The following is a 14,412-nucleotide window of genomic DNA, read 5'->3' as shown; positions in this document are numbered from 1 at the left end:
TATGGTTCCCGGACCTTCTGGACTTGTCGGCGTCCCCGCCAATCAAGCTGCCGGCGGACGCGGATCTACTCTCCAGGGAAGGAGGCGCCATCCTCCACCACGACCCGAAGTCGCTGAACTTGCAGGCCTGGCTCCTGCAGCGCTAGAGTTTGGAGGATACGACATACCGGCCGATTGCAGAGAGGTTCTTGCAAAGGCCAGGGCGTCCTCGACTCTTAAATGCTACGGACACAAATGGAAGAGGTTTTCTGTCTGGTGCCACGCACAGAAGATTAACCCTCTACGGATTACGGCTCCCCAAGTGCTGCCGTACCTGCTGACGCTGGCCAAAGCTGGTCTGGCACACGCGTCCATCAAGATTCATCTTGCTGCGATCTCCCGATACACCAGAACCACGGGCCGGACGTCCTTGTGGTCTCATCGTCTGGTGAAAGAGTTCATGAAGGGACTGTTCAGATCGTTCCCGCCGGTGAAGGCTCCGGCCCCGGCGTGGGAGCTCAACGTGGTGCTGACCAAACTTATGGGACCTCCATTCGAGCCTCTGCACTCGGCCCCGTTGAAGTTTCTATCGTGGAAAACAGCTTTTCTCGTGGCCATCACCTCCGCACGACGAGTGGGAGAGATCCAGGCCCTTTCCTGCAAGGCCCCGTACTTGACTTTCCACGACACGAGGGTAGTGCTCAGGACGCACCCCTCCTTCATGCCCAAGGTACCGTCGGACTTTCATCTCAACGAACCCTTGGTGTTACCTGTGTTCTTCCCGTCGCCTTCGTCGCCGGCTGAGAGGACTTTGCACTCGCTGGATGTAGCTAGAGCGCTGAAGTTCTACGTGGACCGCACGAAAGGTTTTCGGAAGACGTCACAACTCTTTGTGAACTTTGGACCTGTCAATCAGGGGAAGGCTCTCTCGAAGGCTTCCATCTCCAGATGGCTCTCCGGCTGTATCATGTACTGTCACCGGTTGGCAAACCGACCGCTGCCTGGCCGTCCGAGAGCCCATTCCACCAGAGCGATCGCAGCTACCACGGCGTTCCTATCTGGTGTGCCCCTGCTGGACATATGCAGGGCTGCTACGTGGAGGTCGACGCACACCTTCACGAAATTCTACTGCGTCGACCGGGATTCCAGGGAGGAGTCCAGGGTCGGACAAGCAGTGCTGCGCAACCTGTTCGCCTGAGGTGAGCCTGGTGAGGAGGTAAGATGCTTAATGTTGAGTTGATGTGATGCTTAATGTTGAGCCTTTGCCACCTCCCGTGGTTGTGCATGTGTGTACTGCTATGTATTCTTTATTCATGAGCATGTGAATCCATGCCAGACCCCATGCTGGAGAAGGAACAAGTTACTTACCTGTAACTGTTGTTCTCCAGCATGGGTCTGGCATGGATTCACATGCGAACCCTCCCGCCTACCCCTCTGCGGCTCTTCACTTGGTCATACTGCCACTTCACGTGCTTCCAAATCTGAAGATGGCTGCCAGAGGCGGTGCTTAGGTAGAGGGCAGTCATTGGCTGTGGTCAGTATGACGCAGAGACCAGTGATTGGTTATTACTACGAAAGACAGATCAGAAACGAAACTGATACTGGTTTTTTCTTTACCGAGGATTCCCAGCCTGACGACGGGGAATATTCATGAGCATGTGAATCCATGCCAGACCCATGCTGGAGAACAACAGTTACAGGTAAGTAACTTGTTCCTTGAACCTCTGCACAGGGCGTCCCTCAAACATCTCTCATGGAAGACCGCTTTTTTGGTAGCCATAAACATCGGCCAGGATAGGGTGAGATCCAACCATTTTCTTGAAAAGCTCCTTATTTGACTTTTCACAGGTCTTAAGTCATACTACGCACTAACCCTACGTTTATACCAAAGGTGCCATCCACGTTTCACCTTAATGAGCCAGTGGTCTTACCAGTGTTCCTTGGTGCCTCTACATTACCTGCATTACATTTCTTGGACATGGTACATGCCCTTAAGTACTTTGTTGCTCTTACAAAGTCGTTCCATCAGACAGACCAACTTTTTGTGACATTTGACCCGTCTGTCCAAGCCTTCTGTTTCGTGGATTGCATTTCCTTCTGCCATCAACAGGCTGGCAGGCCACAAGCACACTTCACCAGGGCAGTGGTGGCTACTACTGTCTTCCTCTCTGGGTATCCGCTGCTGGACATTTGCCGTACAATCACCCGGAGATCGGTGCACATGTTCACCAGATTCTACTGTGTCGACAATGATTCTTGCAAAGTCCAGTGTTGGCCAGTCAGTTCTTCGGAACCTGTTTGTGTGAGGTTAGTTAGTGTCCAGTGGTATGTTTTTTTTCTATATGGAGCTTGCCTCTGCCCTTCTGTAAAGTTTTTTAATACTGCTTTGTAATCTATTCACAGCATGTGAATCTATGAAAGATGCATTGCTGGAGAAGGAATAAGTTACCTTTAACTCCTGTTCTCCAGTATTGGTATCTTTTATACTACTACTCTGCTGGCTCTTCTTTGCTCATACTGCCACTCGCGTGCACTTGCCAAAATCTGAAGATGGCCAACAGGTGAGGAGCTATGGAAGCTGTTCCTATTGTCTTTGGGTAGTATGACCCAAAAGTGACTATGTTAGAGTACAAAAGTGACCTGAAGTTTTCAGTTTAAGTTTAAACTGCTCTTTGTTACTGAGGATTCCCAGCCTGACTGACGGGGAATATTCGCAGCATGTGAATCTATGAAAGATACCAGTGCTGGAGAACAGGTGTTTATTTGATTAATTCATTTATTTCTATAGCGCCAAAACCTGTGGGCATCAAGTAACTGATTGATTAGTTCTTCCTCACACAGAATCTTCATCGCCATCCCACCTCTCCCAAATTACGGAATTCTCATAACCTGTAGCAGTTTTATGGTTCCTTAGCCTCTGAGTTTGGAGAAAAGAGGCCAGAACTGATCTCAGCCGTCTCAGCTAGTTCTACATATCTAAACATGTATCACACATTCGATCACATACAGAGTCATGGGCTTAAAAGACACTCAAATGATCCACAGTGCGCCCTCCCGGTGGATGAAAACAATTCTGAAGCCCGACTTATGCCTTGATGATTTTTCTAAGATGAATCTGGGAGGAAGGACTAGAAAGACCATTATTGAAGTTAAGTATTTTGTTATTCTCTTATTAAAAAATAAGTCTCTGGTGTCCCACATGTCCCGTGATATTAATCTGTTGGAATTTAATGAAACTACCCATGACTGAAAGGTTTGGTTACAAATAGGTTCACCAAGTAAAGCCCAGGACAAGATAGAACATGTTGGGCAAATTTGGAGGAGGACCTTGTTATATTACTGGAACAAACAAAATGTGGGATAGCATCCAACCATGTTAAATAATAGTGTGGAATGCACTTTATACGTTAACTCTACGTTTTATAGCCAACATATAACAAGGGTAATGTTGCCAAAGTTAGAATTGTAGCTCTCAGAAGGCTGCCCATGATCGGAAAGAAAAAGGGTCAGCTTGTATATTTGACAAAGGATTCCATGATAACTTTGGGTCCAAAAGTATGGCATTTGTGAGATAACAGATTTTAAGAGCAGATGCAAATTAACGTTTACAATACAGCATCTATATTGACTAAATTCCCATCATATCATGGGTATTTCCAAGAGGTCCATCGTTCGAGCAGTGAGAATCATCTGATAAGATATTTTACCATGACTTCTATGTAATTAAACAGGTGAACATTTGACAACTCGGTGCTGTTTCCAGGTGTCAAAAGGGAGGAGGTTGCAAACGGGTGGTTATAGAAAAGAAGCAAAGTATGCTGCATTTTTATTTCATCTTCACATACGGTATTTTCTAAGTTCGGACCCCGTCCCAAGGTGAAATTGAACCCTGTACATAGTAACACAGATACATAAATATGAGGGGATATACAATGCACATTTGAGTCAATAACGAAATTCATCCGATCAGGATACCCTGTAGAATCAGTACAGGTGTCAGAGCGTTGTCCTTCAGAATGGTAAATAAAGGTAGTTGATGAGATTGATCGGAACAGCCTGGCAAATAATGAGAGTATTCACCAGATGGATGTATCATAAAATGTGGAATAAACTGTCCTTTACGCTGAGGATGCTACTGATGGAGTGTAATCTTGAGATAAAACTGTGAATGTACTTACTTTCTTGCATTTTGTTACTATCATGTTTGTTCTTGAAAACAATAATGGAGGATGAAATAATAAAAATGGAATGCATTATTGTTTACTTTTTAATGAGTAAACTTAACAGTAAAGTGGTCTTTCTACCATAGAGCATAAAATGCTTTTCCAACGATGCTGAAAGAAAACTGGTGAATTTGCTGGAAAGAAGTCATCTTGATGCTTTAATATCTCCTCCGGAATATGCTCTGGGCCTGCGTGCACCCACCTGGAAATCAGGACGTGTTGCAGTAAACAAATGCCTGGTTGGTATATTTTAGAAAATGGTTCTATTTTGGAAGTAAATGCAGATTTTGAATAAACATGTTCTACAGCGGTCCTTTTTTAGTTTGGACACTTTGTCATGGCCATTTTATTGCATGACTTCCAACAGGTTCTTCCCTATTAATGTTTTCTGTGTGGGCATTTTTTTACATTGTACTATAGGTAGATGAGAGGTACCGTATCTTGGCAAATTAGATCAGTGAAGTGTTGAACATTTTTCCTATTTCCTTTGGATTAGAGAGAGCCCCCAGACCCAGAACACAAGTCCAAAGCATTTGCCATTTATTCTAAAACAAATTGAACTTTCAAAAGATTCACATTTATGTCTGGCAGCAGGTAACCACCCAGTGTCTGAAGCCTGTATGTCGGCAGTTGCAGAAAATATTGCTTTTAGAAATATATTGTTTTTTCATTTAGAAAGTCTACTGTGCTGATGGAAATAAGTAATTTAGTTATTTGTTAACTTATAGAGGATCTATTCTGGCCAACCTCCTATTCTGGAGTACAACTGAATCTGATTGTAGACTAACCCCTTATCTTGAGACACATACTCACACTGCTACTTTTGCGCTGTTAAAATGCAATTAACCTTGCATGTTTAAGCAAATTTAATAACTATATCAATGCCTGTGCCATGCTCCAAACAAAAGCAGTACACCTAATGAAAATGGCACAGAATTTGATTTCTCCACAAGCTTAATTAATCAGACAACTGTGGCAAATCCAGAGAATGTGTCCCTTCTCCAGAAGAAGGAGCCACCCCCTTTGGGACTAGGGAGGTGAGACCTCTGTGCAAGACCCCTCCCTAAAGGTCAGGGCAGGCGAGATCGCACTGGGGGCGACTCTCCACCACACCCCTTTTGGGTACAAGGAAGATCCAATGCGGGACAATTAACCCCACCCCCATCTATTTACACTACCCCATGGGCTTAAAAAGTAGGCTCAGCTTTAAGGTAGGCCCACAAAACGATCAATAAACAACAATCCAGGGGGTCAATGATAAAAAACAGGTTGTATTACATACAAATACAGCTGAGAGGGTCAGGGTCAGCCAGCTCTGTTGAACTGGAAAACTGAAAACACTCTTGACACGCCCATTTCAGTAACAAGTTTTATAGCAGAAAGCCACCGAATATACATATGCAACATGTATCAAATACAAGTCAAACCCACAATTACGTATTGTCTAGCCCTTATACAAAAATCTAAACATCACCTATAATTTACTACCCCATTGGCAAATAACCTATGACGACATGAGTACAACCCCTGCAAAGGATTTCTGTAGTCAGCAAAAAATAGTTGTATTACTCAATGCAACTTCGGCCAACTTGTGATATTACATTCCCCCGACAGGACCCAATCATGGAGCTCATGAATATTCCCAGTCGTCCGACTAGGAATCCTTGGTAAAAAAGAAAGCAGTCTTGCTTTAAAAACTTGAAAACTCCCTTTCTCCCATTAACCAATCACTGAAGTCTGGGTCATACTGCACCCATCCAATGACAACCATCTCCCTAAGCCCCAACTCCGGTGGCCATCTTCAGATTTTTACTGTACACTGCATTGCTGGGAGTCCTCTCAAGTTGCTCTTCAAGCTACTTTCCTAATTGTGAGTTCTTTCATCGGATTAATTGGTATATTTGTGTCCAAATCTCTCTTCTCTGCTGACCATTGGTCCATGCCAGCAGCTGGGATACGTTGCTGGTCAACAGAGATGGCTACATCGTCGGATCTTTGTTTTTCCAGTTCGGAAGGCCTAGTTGAGTCCTACTTCGCACATCACCATGTTGGAAGAAGGCAATAGGAGTCTGTTCAAGCTCTGCGCCAGATGTGGCTTGAGGAACCTCTACGTCGAAGACCGGCACACACGGTGCTTCTATTGTCTGCATCCTGACCATGACGAGGACAGATGAATCGGGACCGTTACCACAGGTTGGCGGCTTGGCTGAAGGAAGAAAGGGCTCCATGCGCTGCCTCCCAGCATGACCTGGACCGCCCCCCCGCCCCGCCCCCAGGTATGGACGACCTTTGAAGCGTTCTCCCTTGAGGAAGAGGTTGAGATCCTTTGAGGATGTTCCTTCACAGGATGTTGTGAGGTTGGCATCATGAAAGGAGGCACAGACAACCGATTCAAAGTTGAAAAATCTTCTATTCAAGAATTTTCTATTCCTAAGCAACGTCAATGTCAGTAAGTTCAACATACAAATCTGACTATGTCGAAATCCTATACTTGCCCTCACAACTAACACCATTTTGGCACATCAACTATAACTCAAAATAGTGTTCCAAACATAAAGTATTGAGCTACTTCAAGCTCTGGCATATCCGTCAGCTTTCTCTCCCAAATGTCAATAAGTTCACCACAAAGTAACATTTCTCTTCCTGTCAGCATCAGATGAAATACAGTTTATAAAGGTTAAGATGTCCTTCCCCAAGTTCAACACAGTTTCTAGGTAACTTTGTTCCTGGACACCAAACTTAGGGTTTCCTTCCCCAAACTCAATGTTCATATGAAAAGAAAGTATCCTTAAGGCTTTTGTCTTTTAGATGAACTTGTGTAACTCAGGGTCCCTTCCCCAAGTCTGATGTTTATCACCATGGGCTTTTCTTAATTTCACCACAGCAAGCTTCCTTGTTAACATAGAGAGGTTCCCTGGTCAAGGCGCAGTTTCAGACCACACGGTCCACCCATTACAGGTCTCGCAACCAGGAACTTAGCATTTGCTTTTCCGTCAACCTTTGGTTCACAATTAGTGGCTCTCTGGTCTTGGTACGTTTTTAGACCACACGGTCCACCCATTACAGGTCACAGAACCAGAAGCTTCCAGACTTCTTTCAGGGTTCAAGATGTGATTCACCAAACGGTTTATTAAATCGCAGCTTCACAACTTTATCATAGTAGACTGTTACTTTCACTTGTTTCATTCAGTTCTGTGATTCAAAATCAATAATGGTGTTTGTTTCATATAAGTAACATTGTCCGTTTCATTCAATGTGTGAAGTTACTTGAATTACATTTAGTTTGGTATTCAATCTTGGTTTCTTAAAGCCTACGGTTTAATTTTCTTGTTAAACTTCAATTAATTGTTCATCAAAGGTGTTCAGTTTATAGCATTGTATTCAAAGAAATAGCTCACCTGGTTATCAGGTTTGCTTTCATATAACTCAATATGCCTTTGCTTCTAATAAAGATGGCTTTTGCTCCATTCATTCAATCTGATATTCAACTTAAGTTTCTTTCACTACTTTCATTCATTGTGATATTCAATTGAATCAACTTGGTTCATTTCATTTATAAGTAACGTATTTCGCTTTGTTCCATATATTACATTACTAGTATTTATTTAATTCAGCTCGGGATTCAGCATATGTAACATGCTTTGTGTCTTTCATTTCACAGGTATTGTATTTTTAGTCGCGGACACTTACCCCATCTTGGCGGCACCTTCTTTCTGCTTTCGGTTTCCAGGGTTTTTTTAGCTTCACAATGTACTCGCTGGCGGTTCTGCAGGGTTTACCTTTGCCTTTCTGCAGTGCCTGCTTCTCGCCTGCCCAGCTGAGGAACCTCCAATCTGCATACACCAACAGCATTACCAGGACTTCTGATGGCGTATTGCCTTCTCGGCTTCTCTTCCAGCACAGCTTCCACTTTGGTCCTCTTGCTTTGGCTTCTGCCTCCATTCTAATGCTTGTTCGCAGTTTCCCTTTTTATACACCTGAGCTTTACTAATGGGCTGCGAGTGTAAGTTAAGGGCTTGCCTTGCCTGACCATAATTAAACCAATTGAGGGTACATGCCTGACCTTCAGGCCTCTTCTTCGTTCCAGTAGTTGAATGGGATGTAATCTTCATGGCTCCTAGTTGTCTCTTCCTCGTCTCAGTACTGTCATGCATTTTAAAGGGCGAGAGGTCGGGCAAAGATCAGATTGGCTGTCCTGAGCATAAGGGGATACCATGTCTTATTTTACCCTTCCTATTCCTTTGTTTAAGCGGTCTAATGTAATACTGGTTCCTACCCTTCTCAGAGATCATGGGACTGGATGAACAATATCCCATAACCTTCTCTGGTATAGGGTTCCTTTTGGAAAGGAAGATATGGAATACTGTGTCTAACCTATGGTCATCCCACTTCCAATCCTTGAGGATCCTCTCCCTCACTTGCCCCCCTCCAGGATCCAAAAGCGATGGCCTTTCCCCGGTCACCTGCATAGAGGATCCAATGGGAGCAGAAGTGAGAATACTCTCAGGTTTCTCACATAGTCCACAGAAATGCTAAGTGCCATGCTGCTGATCTGAAACGGGCCGCTGCTGTTGCGGGTCCCAGTTCGGAGCACACACACGTTCGCCTTCCCGCGTCCACGGTGATTCTGCCAGTGGGTGGTGTGTCATCAAAGCAAGGCCCTTCATTGAAGGATAGACAGAGGAAACGTACTCGCAATGAGGGTTCTTCGAGGACCTTGTTGAGGCATACGTCCAATGTTTTGCCCACCGACGACACCATTGGCGCCGTACAAGCAGAGACCCTGATTGGCAAGACCAATGTCTACCACAGCCACGTTGACCGCCGTTGCTGCAGCCCCGTCGACGCTCCCGTCGACAACTGTCCCGTCAACGACCACAGCAACAGTAAAATCTTCACCGAAGATTACACTGCCTCCCTGGTCCATGACTACTACCACTCAGGCCACAACCTCAACTGCCTTGACCACGTCAACCAAGTCTGTGAAGGTCCCAGTCGTTTCTTCATTCTCGAAGGAGGCAGGAAGGTCAAGGGAACTGTTACCACCAACAGATTTTCTCCCCAGACCTAGGGTGGGTCTAAAGGAGATACCAAAAGATCCACTCATGGTCAATATACACAAGTTCGGACGAAGAGTCCTTGCAGGAAGGCTGCTGCTTGGAGCAAGGAGGGGACACCCCAATGAGTAAGGAGACCACCCCTTGTGGAACAGGACCGGCATTCGATGCCGGCAAGGTGCACTAGCCCTCCATTAGTGCCAGCAGGTTGCGCTAGCCCTCCATCAGTGCCAGCAAGTTGTGCTAGCCCTCCATCAGTGCCAGCAAGGTGTGCTAGCCCTCCATCGGGCCAGCCACAGTGGTCCCTCAAAAGGGCCCTAAAGTCATGTCTCTGGATATTCTGATAACACTGCACACTTTAGTGTCAGACATACAATAGCGGCTCCTGCCCCCAATGGCTCTGGTGGGGGGCACCCCCAGGCACAGCCCACTGCACAGACCCTGCCCTGTGGGTCCAAAGCACCCTCCAACTCTGAGGTGGCAAATGCCACCCCCCACTCCGCCTGTACCAGTGGTGGACCCACTCCATACGGACACTGGAACGGACAAGGATACAGGCACTACAGAGACAGATGAGTATGATGACTTTGTGCCACCGGATGGAGAGGCGCTGGGTGCTGACGATCCCCTCAGGGCATCGCCTTCTGGTGAGGTTGGTTCCTCCACTCCATGGATTCAAGGGCATCTACCCTCTTCAACTTAGTGCCAGAGGAAAAGAAAAAGGAGGGATTTCTTAACCAGAGGATAATAACCATCAAGCGTGCCATCAGAATCTGTAGCCCTACAGGTCTCTGGGCGCGAAGTCATTGGACTGAGGTTGGACGTCTCAAGGTACGGACCTGGTGTTAGGAAAGATTTCATAATTGAATGTAATTTTCCCTCCATGTGTCAACCCCCAAACTTTTTGCTGCTGTTTTACACCCTGAACTAAACTTTGCCAGAGAAGCACAGCCCTCAGCTGCACTCCTCTGGGCTTTCGCTCACTTTTCATGGGGAAACTGACATGCCCTTAAGACAGTCAGTACTGGAAGACGTGTTTCCCGTAGTCCTTTCCTCATGTTGCAACTTTTGTGCAACATGTAACAGGTGTACCATGTAACTTACCTTACCAGTACACTTGGGTCTCTAGTCTTTCCAAAGGCCCTAGAAACTCTCGCTGGACTTTTCATGAACTGTGCAGATGTGTCATGGACAGGACAGGTGGCAGCTTTCGTTTACATATATTTTTAACCCTGTTCATGCCATGTTAACCGCGCTTAACACGCTTGGCACAAATAGGTGGCCTGGCTCCAAAATGGCAATGCCACGACGTTCTTTGTCCTGTCCTTTGGCCATCTTGCCCCATCACCTTCCTCAGGTCGGGTTAGTCCTTATTTGGTCATGCACTTTCCCGCGAAACACAATGCTTTCGCGGGCTTCTGCATGCCTTGTGTGTATGCCTCCAGGATGTGGGCTGGGATGTCTGTTCCCAATACACATCCTCGGTGCCAGAGAGTCTAGAGTGTCCTGAATGCCTGGGACCACTGTGGTCCGTGATTAGTCCAAGTATGGAGTGAGTGTTTGTGAGCAGATCTCCCATTGGGTCCTCTCCATTTTGGCGCAAAGGGAACTTTGGATAACAGGAGGCTGGAAACACCACTACCATGTCGATCTCCTGAGTTCACATGAACAAAGGATAAGGAGCCAAGTATCCTGCAACAAGAGGCCGAGTCGAGGAACCGCTGGTGATCCGCTGGAAGGTTTGGCACCCTGAGCCTGCTGTCGTCCTGTGGGACACCTCTGCCTCTGATCGTCCTAGAAGGTCTGCGAAGACGCTTCGACCCCTTGGAATAGTGGGACCAACTATTCTCGGCACCTTCATCAAACCCTGCAAGTAAGCCTCTTTGGAATTGTCCCTGGGCCAACCAGTGGGCTGACCAGCTTTCACGGGACGTTTGCTCTGTCACTGCCGCCGTTTCGAGGAAGCCCTCGAAACTCGGCATACTGCTAGCTCTGTGTCCACGGCACACTCACACTGAATTTCATACACTTGGCATTCCCAGGTCTGAAGTGAGACGAGTGTGCTCGGACCGGAGTAAACACGGTTGCCGTGTTGCCCTGCTGTGGCAACGACCTCTGGACGTTCGCTGCATTTGTGACCCCCTTGACCCTGAATCCTGCTACAGCAGAAACTACACAATGTCGAGAAGTCCTGATTGTCGCATTCAAACCTGCCAGCGGAGTGGACTGAACTGGCGAAGTGTGGGTCTGCTTGCGTCGGACACCGATGAGTAGTCCATACCCCAACCAGCGGCCCCTAGCACAGGACCCCATTTCTACGCACGAAGCGGCCCCTGAGGCCTCCTTTCCCTTCCACCGCTATTGCAAAATAGCGACTCGATCCCACACTCTCAACCTGCCTCTGCCCCCAAGTGGAGGTCCTGCTTGAATAGTGGGGACTTGTTCTTCATCGACCTTATCCACCTTCCTGAGCTGCTAGAGACCCTTGGAGAGACCCTATTTTGTCCATTGGCACCAGCGCGTGCAGGTACTATTGAGCATAAGGCTCCTCTCTTTGTAGGGCTTAGACTGCCTCTTAGTTAGGTGTATTCCTGATGTTGAACTGGGTCTAAAGATTACTTGCACTGCCTGTTTTCCTCCCCATCCAGGTGGTTTACATATTCCGTGCTGTTAACTCCTTAGACCCCCTCGGTCTTGTATATATATTGTATTGATTGTGATGTATTGGTTTACTTTAGTGTTACTGTGATTCTTTGCTATGGTCTATGTTACAAAGGCCTTGTAATGTGTTTATATTTTTAATATAACACCTTTCTGGAGTAATTCATAAGTGTCCTTGCTTTGTGTGCTCATTGAGGTTTTTCAGTGACCCTCACGCCTCTTGAGACTTAGTCTTGACCGCCTGCCATAGTTCCCCTGATTGGTCCGGCTTGTTCAGAGGTTACCCTGTTCCAAGAAACTAGGCTGGCCTTCTGAACCTCTGCCCCTCTGGGTCAAAGTTCAGAAATCCTTCTTTACACCTGGCAACAGAGGTTACTTGCCCACTACTGGTTGTGCGAGGGGCAAGCCACGGACACGAGCATTGCGGAAAAGACAGCGAAAGGCGAGAAGTGTGGTGGAATAAAAGCGGTGCTTCATCCCACTGGGCTGCCTCAATGGTTAAGGGCCAACAGCAACAACAGAAACTGGAGCAATGCATAGGTGGAAAAGCTGGACGTCCCAAGCACAGCCCGTCGCAGGTGAGCGATCCCAGGGCAGCAACAGGGCCGGATGGCGGGAGCACCATGGAGAAATTAATGGAAGCGGTTCAAGACTCATGAGCCTCTTTAGAACCTAAGGCACAAACAGTGGGGGTAGAGGTAGCCCTTGTTCGAGTCAGCGAGAAGGGACTGACGTCAAAAAACGGCTGGGCGAGGTTGCAGTTCTATGTGCCAGGATCAACACACTCACATCAGCTATAAGGTATTTGGAAGGGAAAGCCGAAGACGGAGAGGGCCGCTCTCGTAGGAACAATGTCCAAATTCTTGGAGTAGCGGAAGGAGAGGAAGGTTCAAGCATGGGGTTGTTTTGGAAGTATTCTTTGTGAACACCCTGAATATGCGGGGCCTACCAAAGTGGTTTTCAGTTGAAAGGGTGAATATGGTGCATGGCAAGAAACCCCCGTTTGGAGCACCTGCGCAACTAATTGTGGCTAAACTCCTTAATTTTCGGTGCAGGTATGGCATCCTGCAAGAGGAGGAATTCAATGTTGCAAGTCGGCAATGAAAAATTATGATCTTCCCAGACTTTACCCTGGCGGTAAAGAAGCAACGCAGATCCTACGATGCAATACAAAGGAAGCTACAGCATTCTACCCTGCTAAACTTAAGGTGTTGGCCGTGGGCGTGTCTTCTTTTTCAAAGTCTGCACAACGCTTGGGACTGGTTGGAAGTAGCACACCCGAATGGGTCTGAGCACGCTGAGAGTGCCGATGACAGACGATCGATTGGGTTAGGTTGCGTTTAATCGACAGCGCCCACCCCGACACCCACAGACACAGTCCCTGGTGGAGCTAGACGGTGCAAAGAGTCTTTGGTTACTGGTTTGAGGGCAGGTTTGTTTTCTTGATCCCAAAAAGGTACCAATTAATGCACGATTGGCAGCCAGGGGTTGAGGGGGGAAATTGGGTGATGTTTCAGATGGTGACATTTATCTCAGGGACTGTAACATAGTGCATGGGAGGTAGGGAGTTTGGGGGTGGGGGCTTGGGACATTGTGGTGCTCTAATTCATGCAACAAATCCTTGGTGCCAGTAAGTGAGGTTGGGGTGGTTTGAGGGGAGTGGGGGCAACAGTATTGATTCGTAGATGGGCAGGGGAGTTGCTGCGTGGTCCCCAATGGGGTGTGGGGCAGCCCTTCCCGTATTCCCTAACACAATTGTCACTAGTTCACAGTTGATGTTGGGTGACGGATACACCAGGTTCATTTGCTGTTTGGGGTGATGGGTTATGGTTGGGGTGCTTATTGTTGGTTGCTTTATATTCTTCACAGCACGGATGCATATTGGTCAATGTTTGGGCTCCATACTGGGCCATATCCGCAGTTGCCCAGCATGTGTTGCCTTTAATGCTCCCCTAACTCAGCGGAATGTATGGCCTTTGTGACAAAATAAAGAGGGGAATGGTGTTGCAAATGTTGAACAGGCACAAGCCCACCTTTGTATTTCTTCAAGAAACACATCTCCTGGGAATGGACTGTGGGTTTTTTAAACCCTCCAACTATTTAATTCATGCTTATGCGTGATTTACTCAGGGTTCCAGACATGTCATGGTGCTCATCCAGAAACATGTTGCCTTTGTGTTCTCAACAGTGGTCTAGGACACTTGGGGTAGATACATCTTGATAACGTTGTCACCCAGAGAAACTACTCTGGGGCTCCTTAATGTGTATGCCCCACCGCCGTTGAAGATTGAGCTCCTGCACAAGTTGCAGTGTTTGTTTGTGATCATTGGCTTGTGGGGGGGAGACTTCAACTAAGTGATGGATAAGACTGGGAGGGCTTCCCGTACACTTGGTGAGGTGACGGGAAACATTTAGAGCTCCACGAGTTTGCGCTAGCACTGGGTCTGGTGGATGTGTGGCGTATGGTGCATCCTCAGAAGCGGGAGTACTCC

At 47.0% G+C, this 14,412-nt stretch overlaps 1 protein-coding gene across 2 annotated transcripts in view; it reads left to right on the top strand.

Moving 5' to 3' along the window:
• BRCA2 (BRCA2 DNA repair associated) overlaps positions 1-14,412 on the top strand; it is a 2,020,919-nt gene that overhangs the window by 1,960,888 nt on the left and 45,619 nt on the right. For both annotated transcript variants that reach the window (XM_069639263.1, XM_069639261.1), the window contains one exon: positions 4,289-4,441. In XM_069639263.1, coding sequence (XP_069495364.1) covers positions 4,289-4,441 — 153 coding nt within the window. The remainder of the gene's footprint in view (positions 1-4,288; positions 4,442-14,412) is intronic.

This window comes from Ambystoma mexicanum, chromosome 7q (genome assembly GCF_040938575.1).
Source record: "Ambystoma mexicanum isolate Mex_15411 chromosome 7q, UKY_AmexF1_1, whole genome shotgun sequence".
In the NCBI taxonomy this organism is placed as follows: domain Eukaryota; kingdom Metazoa; phylum Chordata; class Amphibia; order Caudata; family Ambystomatidae; genus Ambystoma; species Ambystoma mexicanum.
The sequence above is the reverse complement of the archived record's forward strand: the minus strand, read 5'-3'. Positions and strand labels throughout refer to the sequence as shown.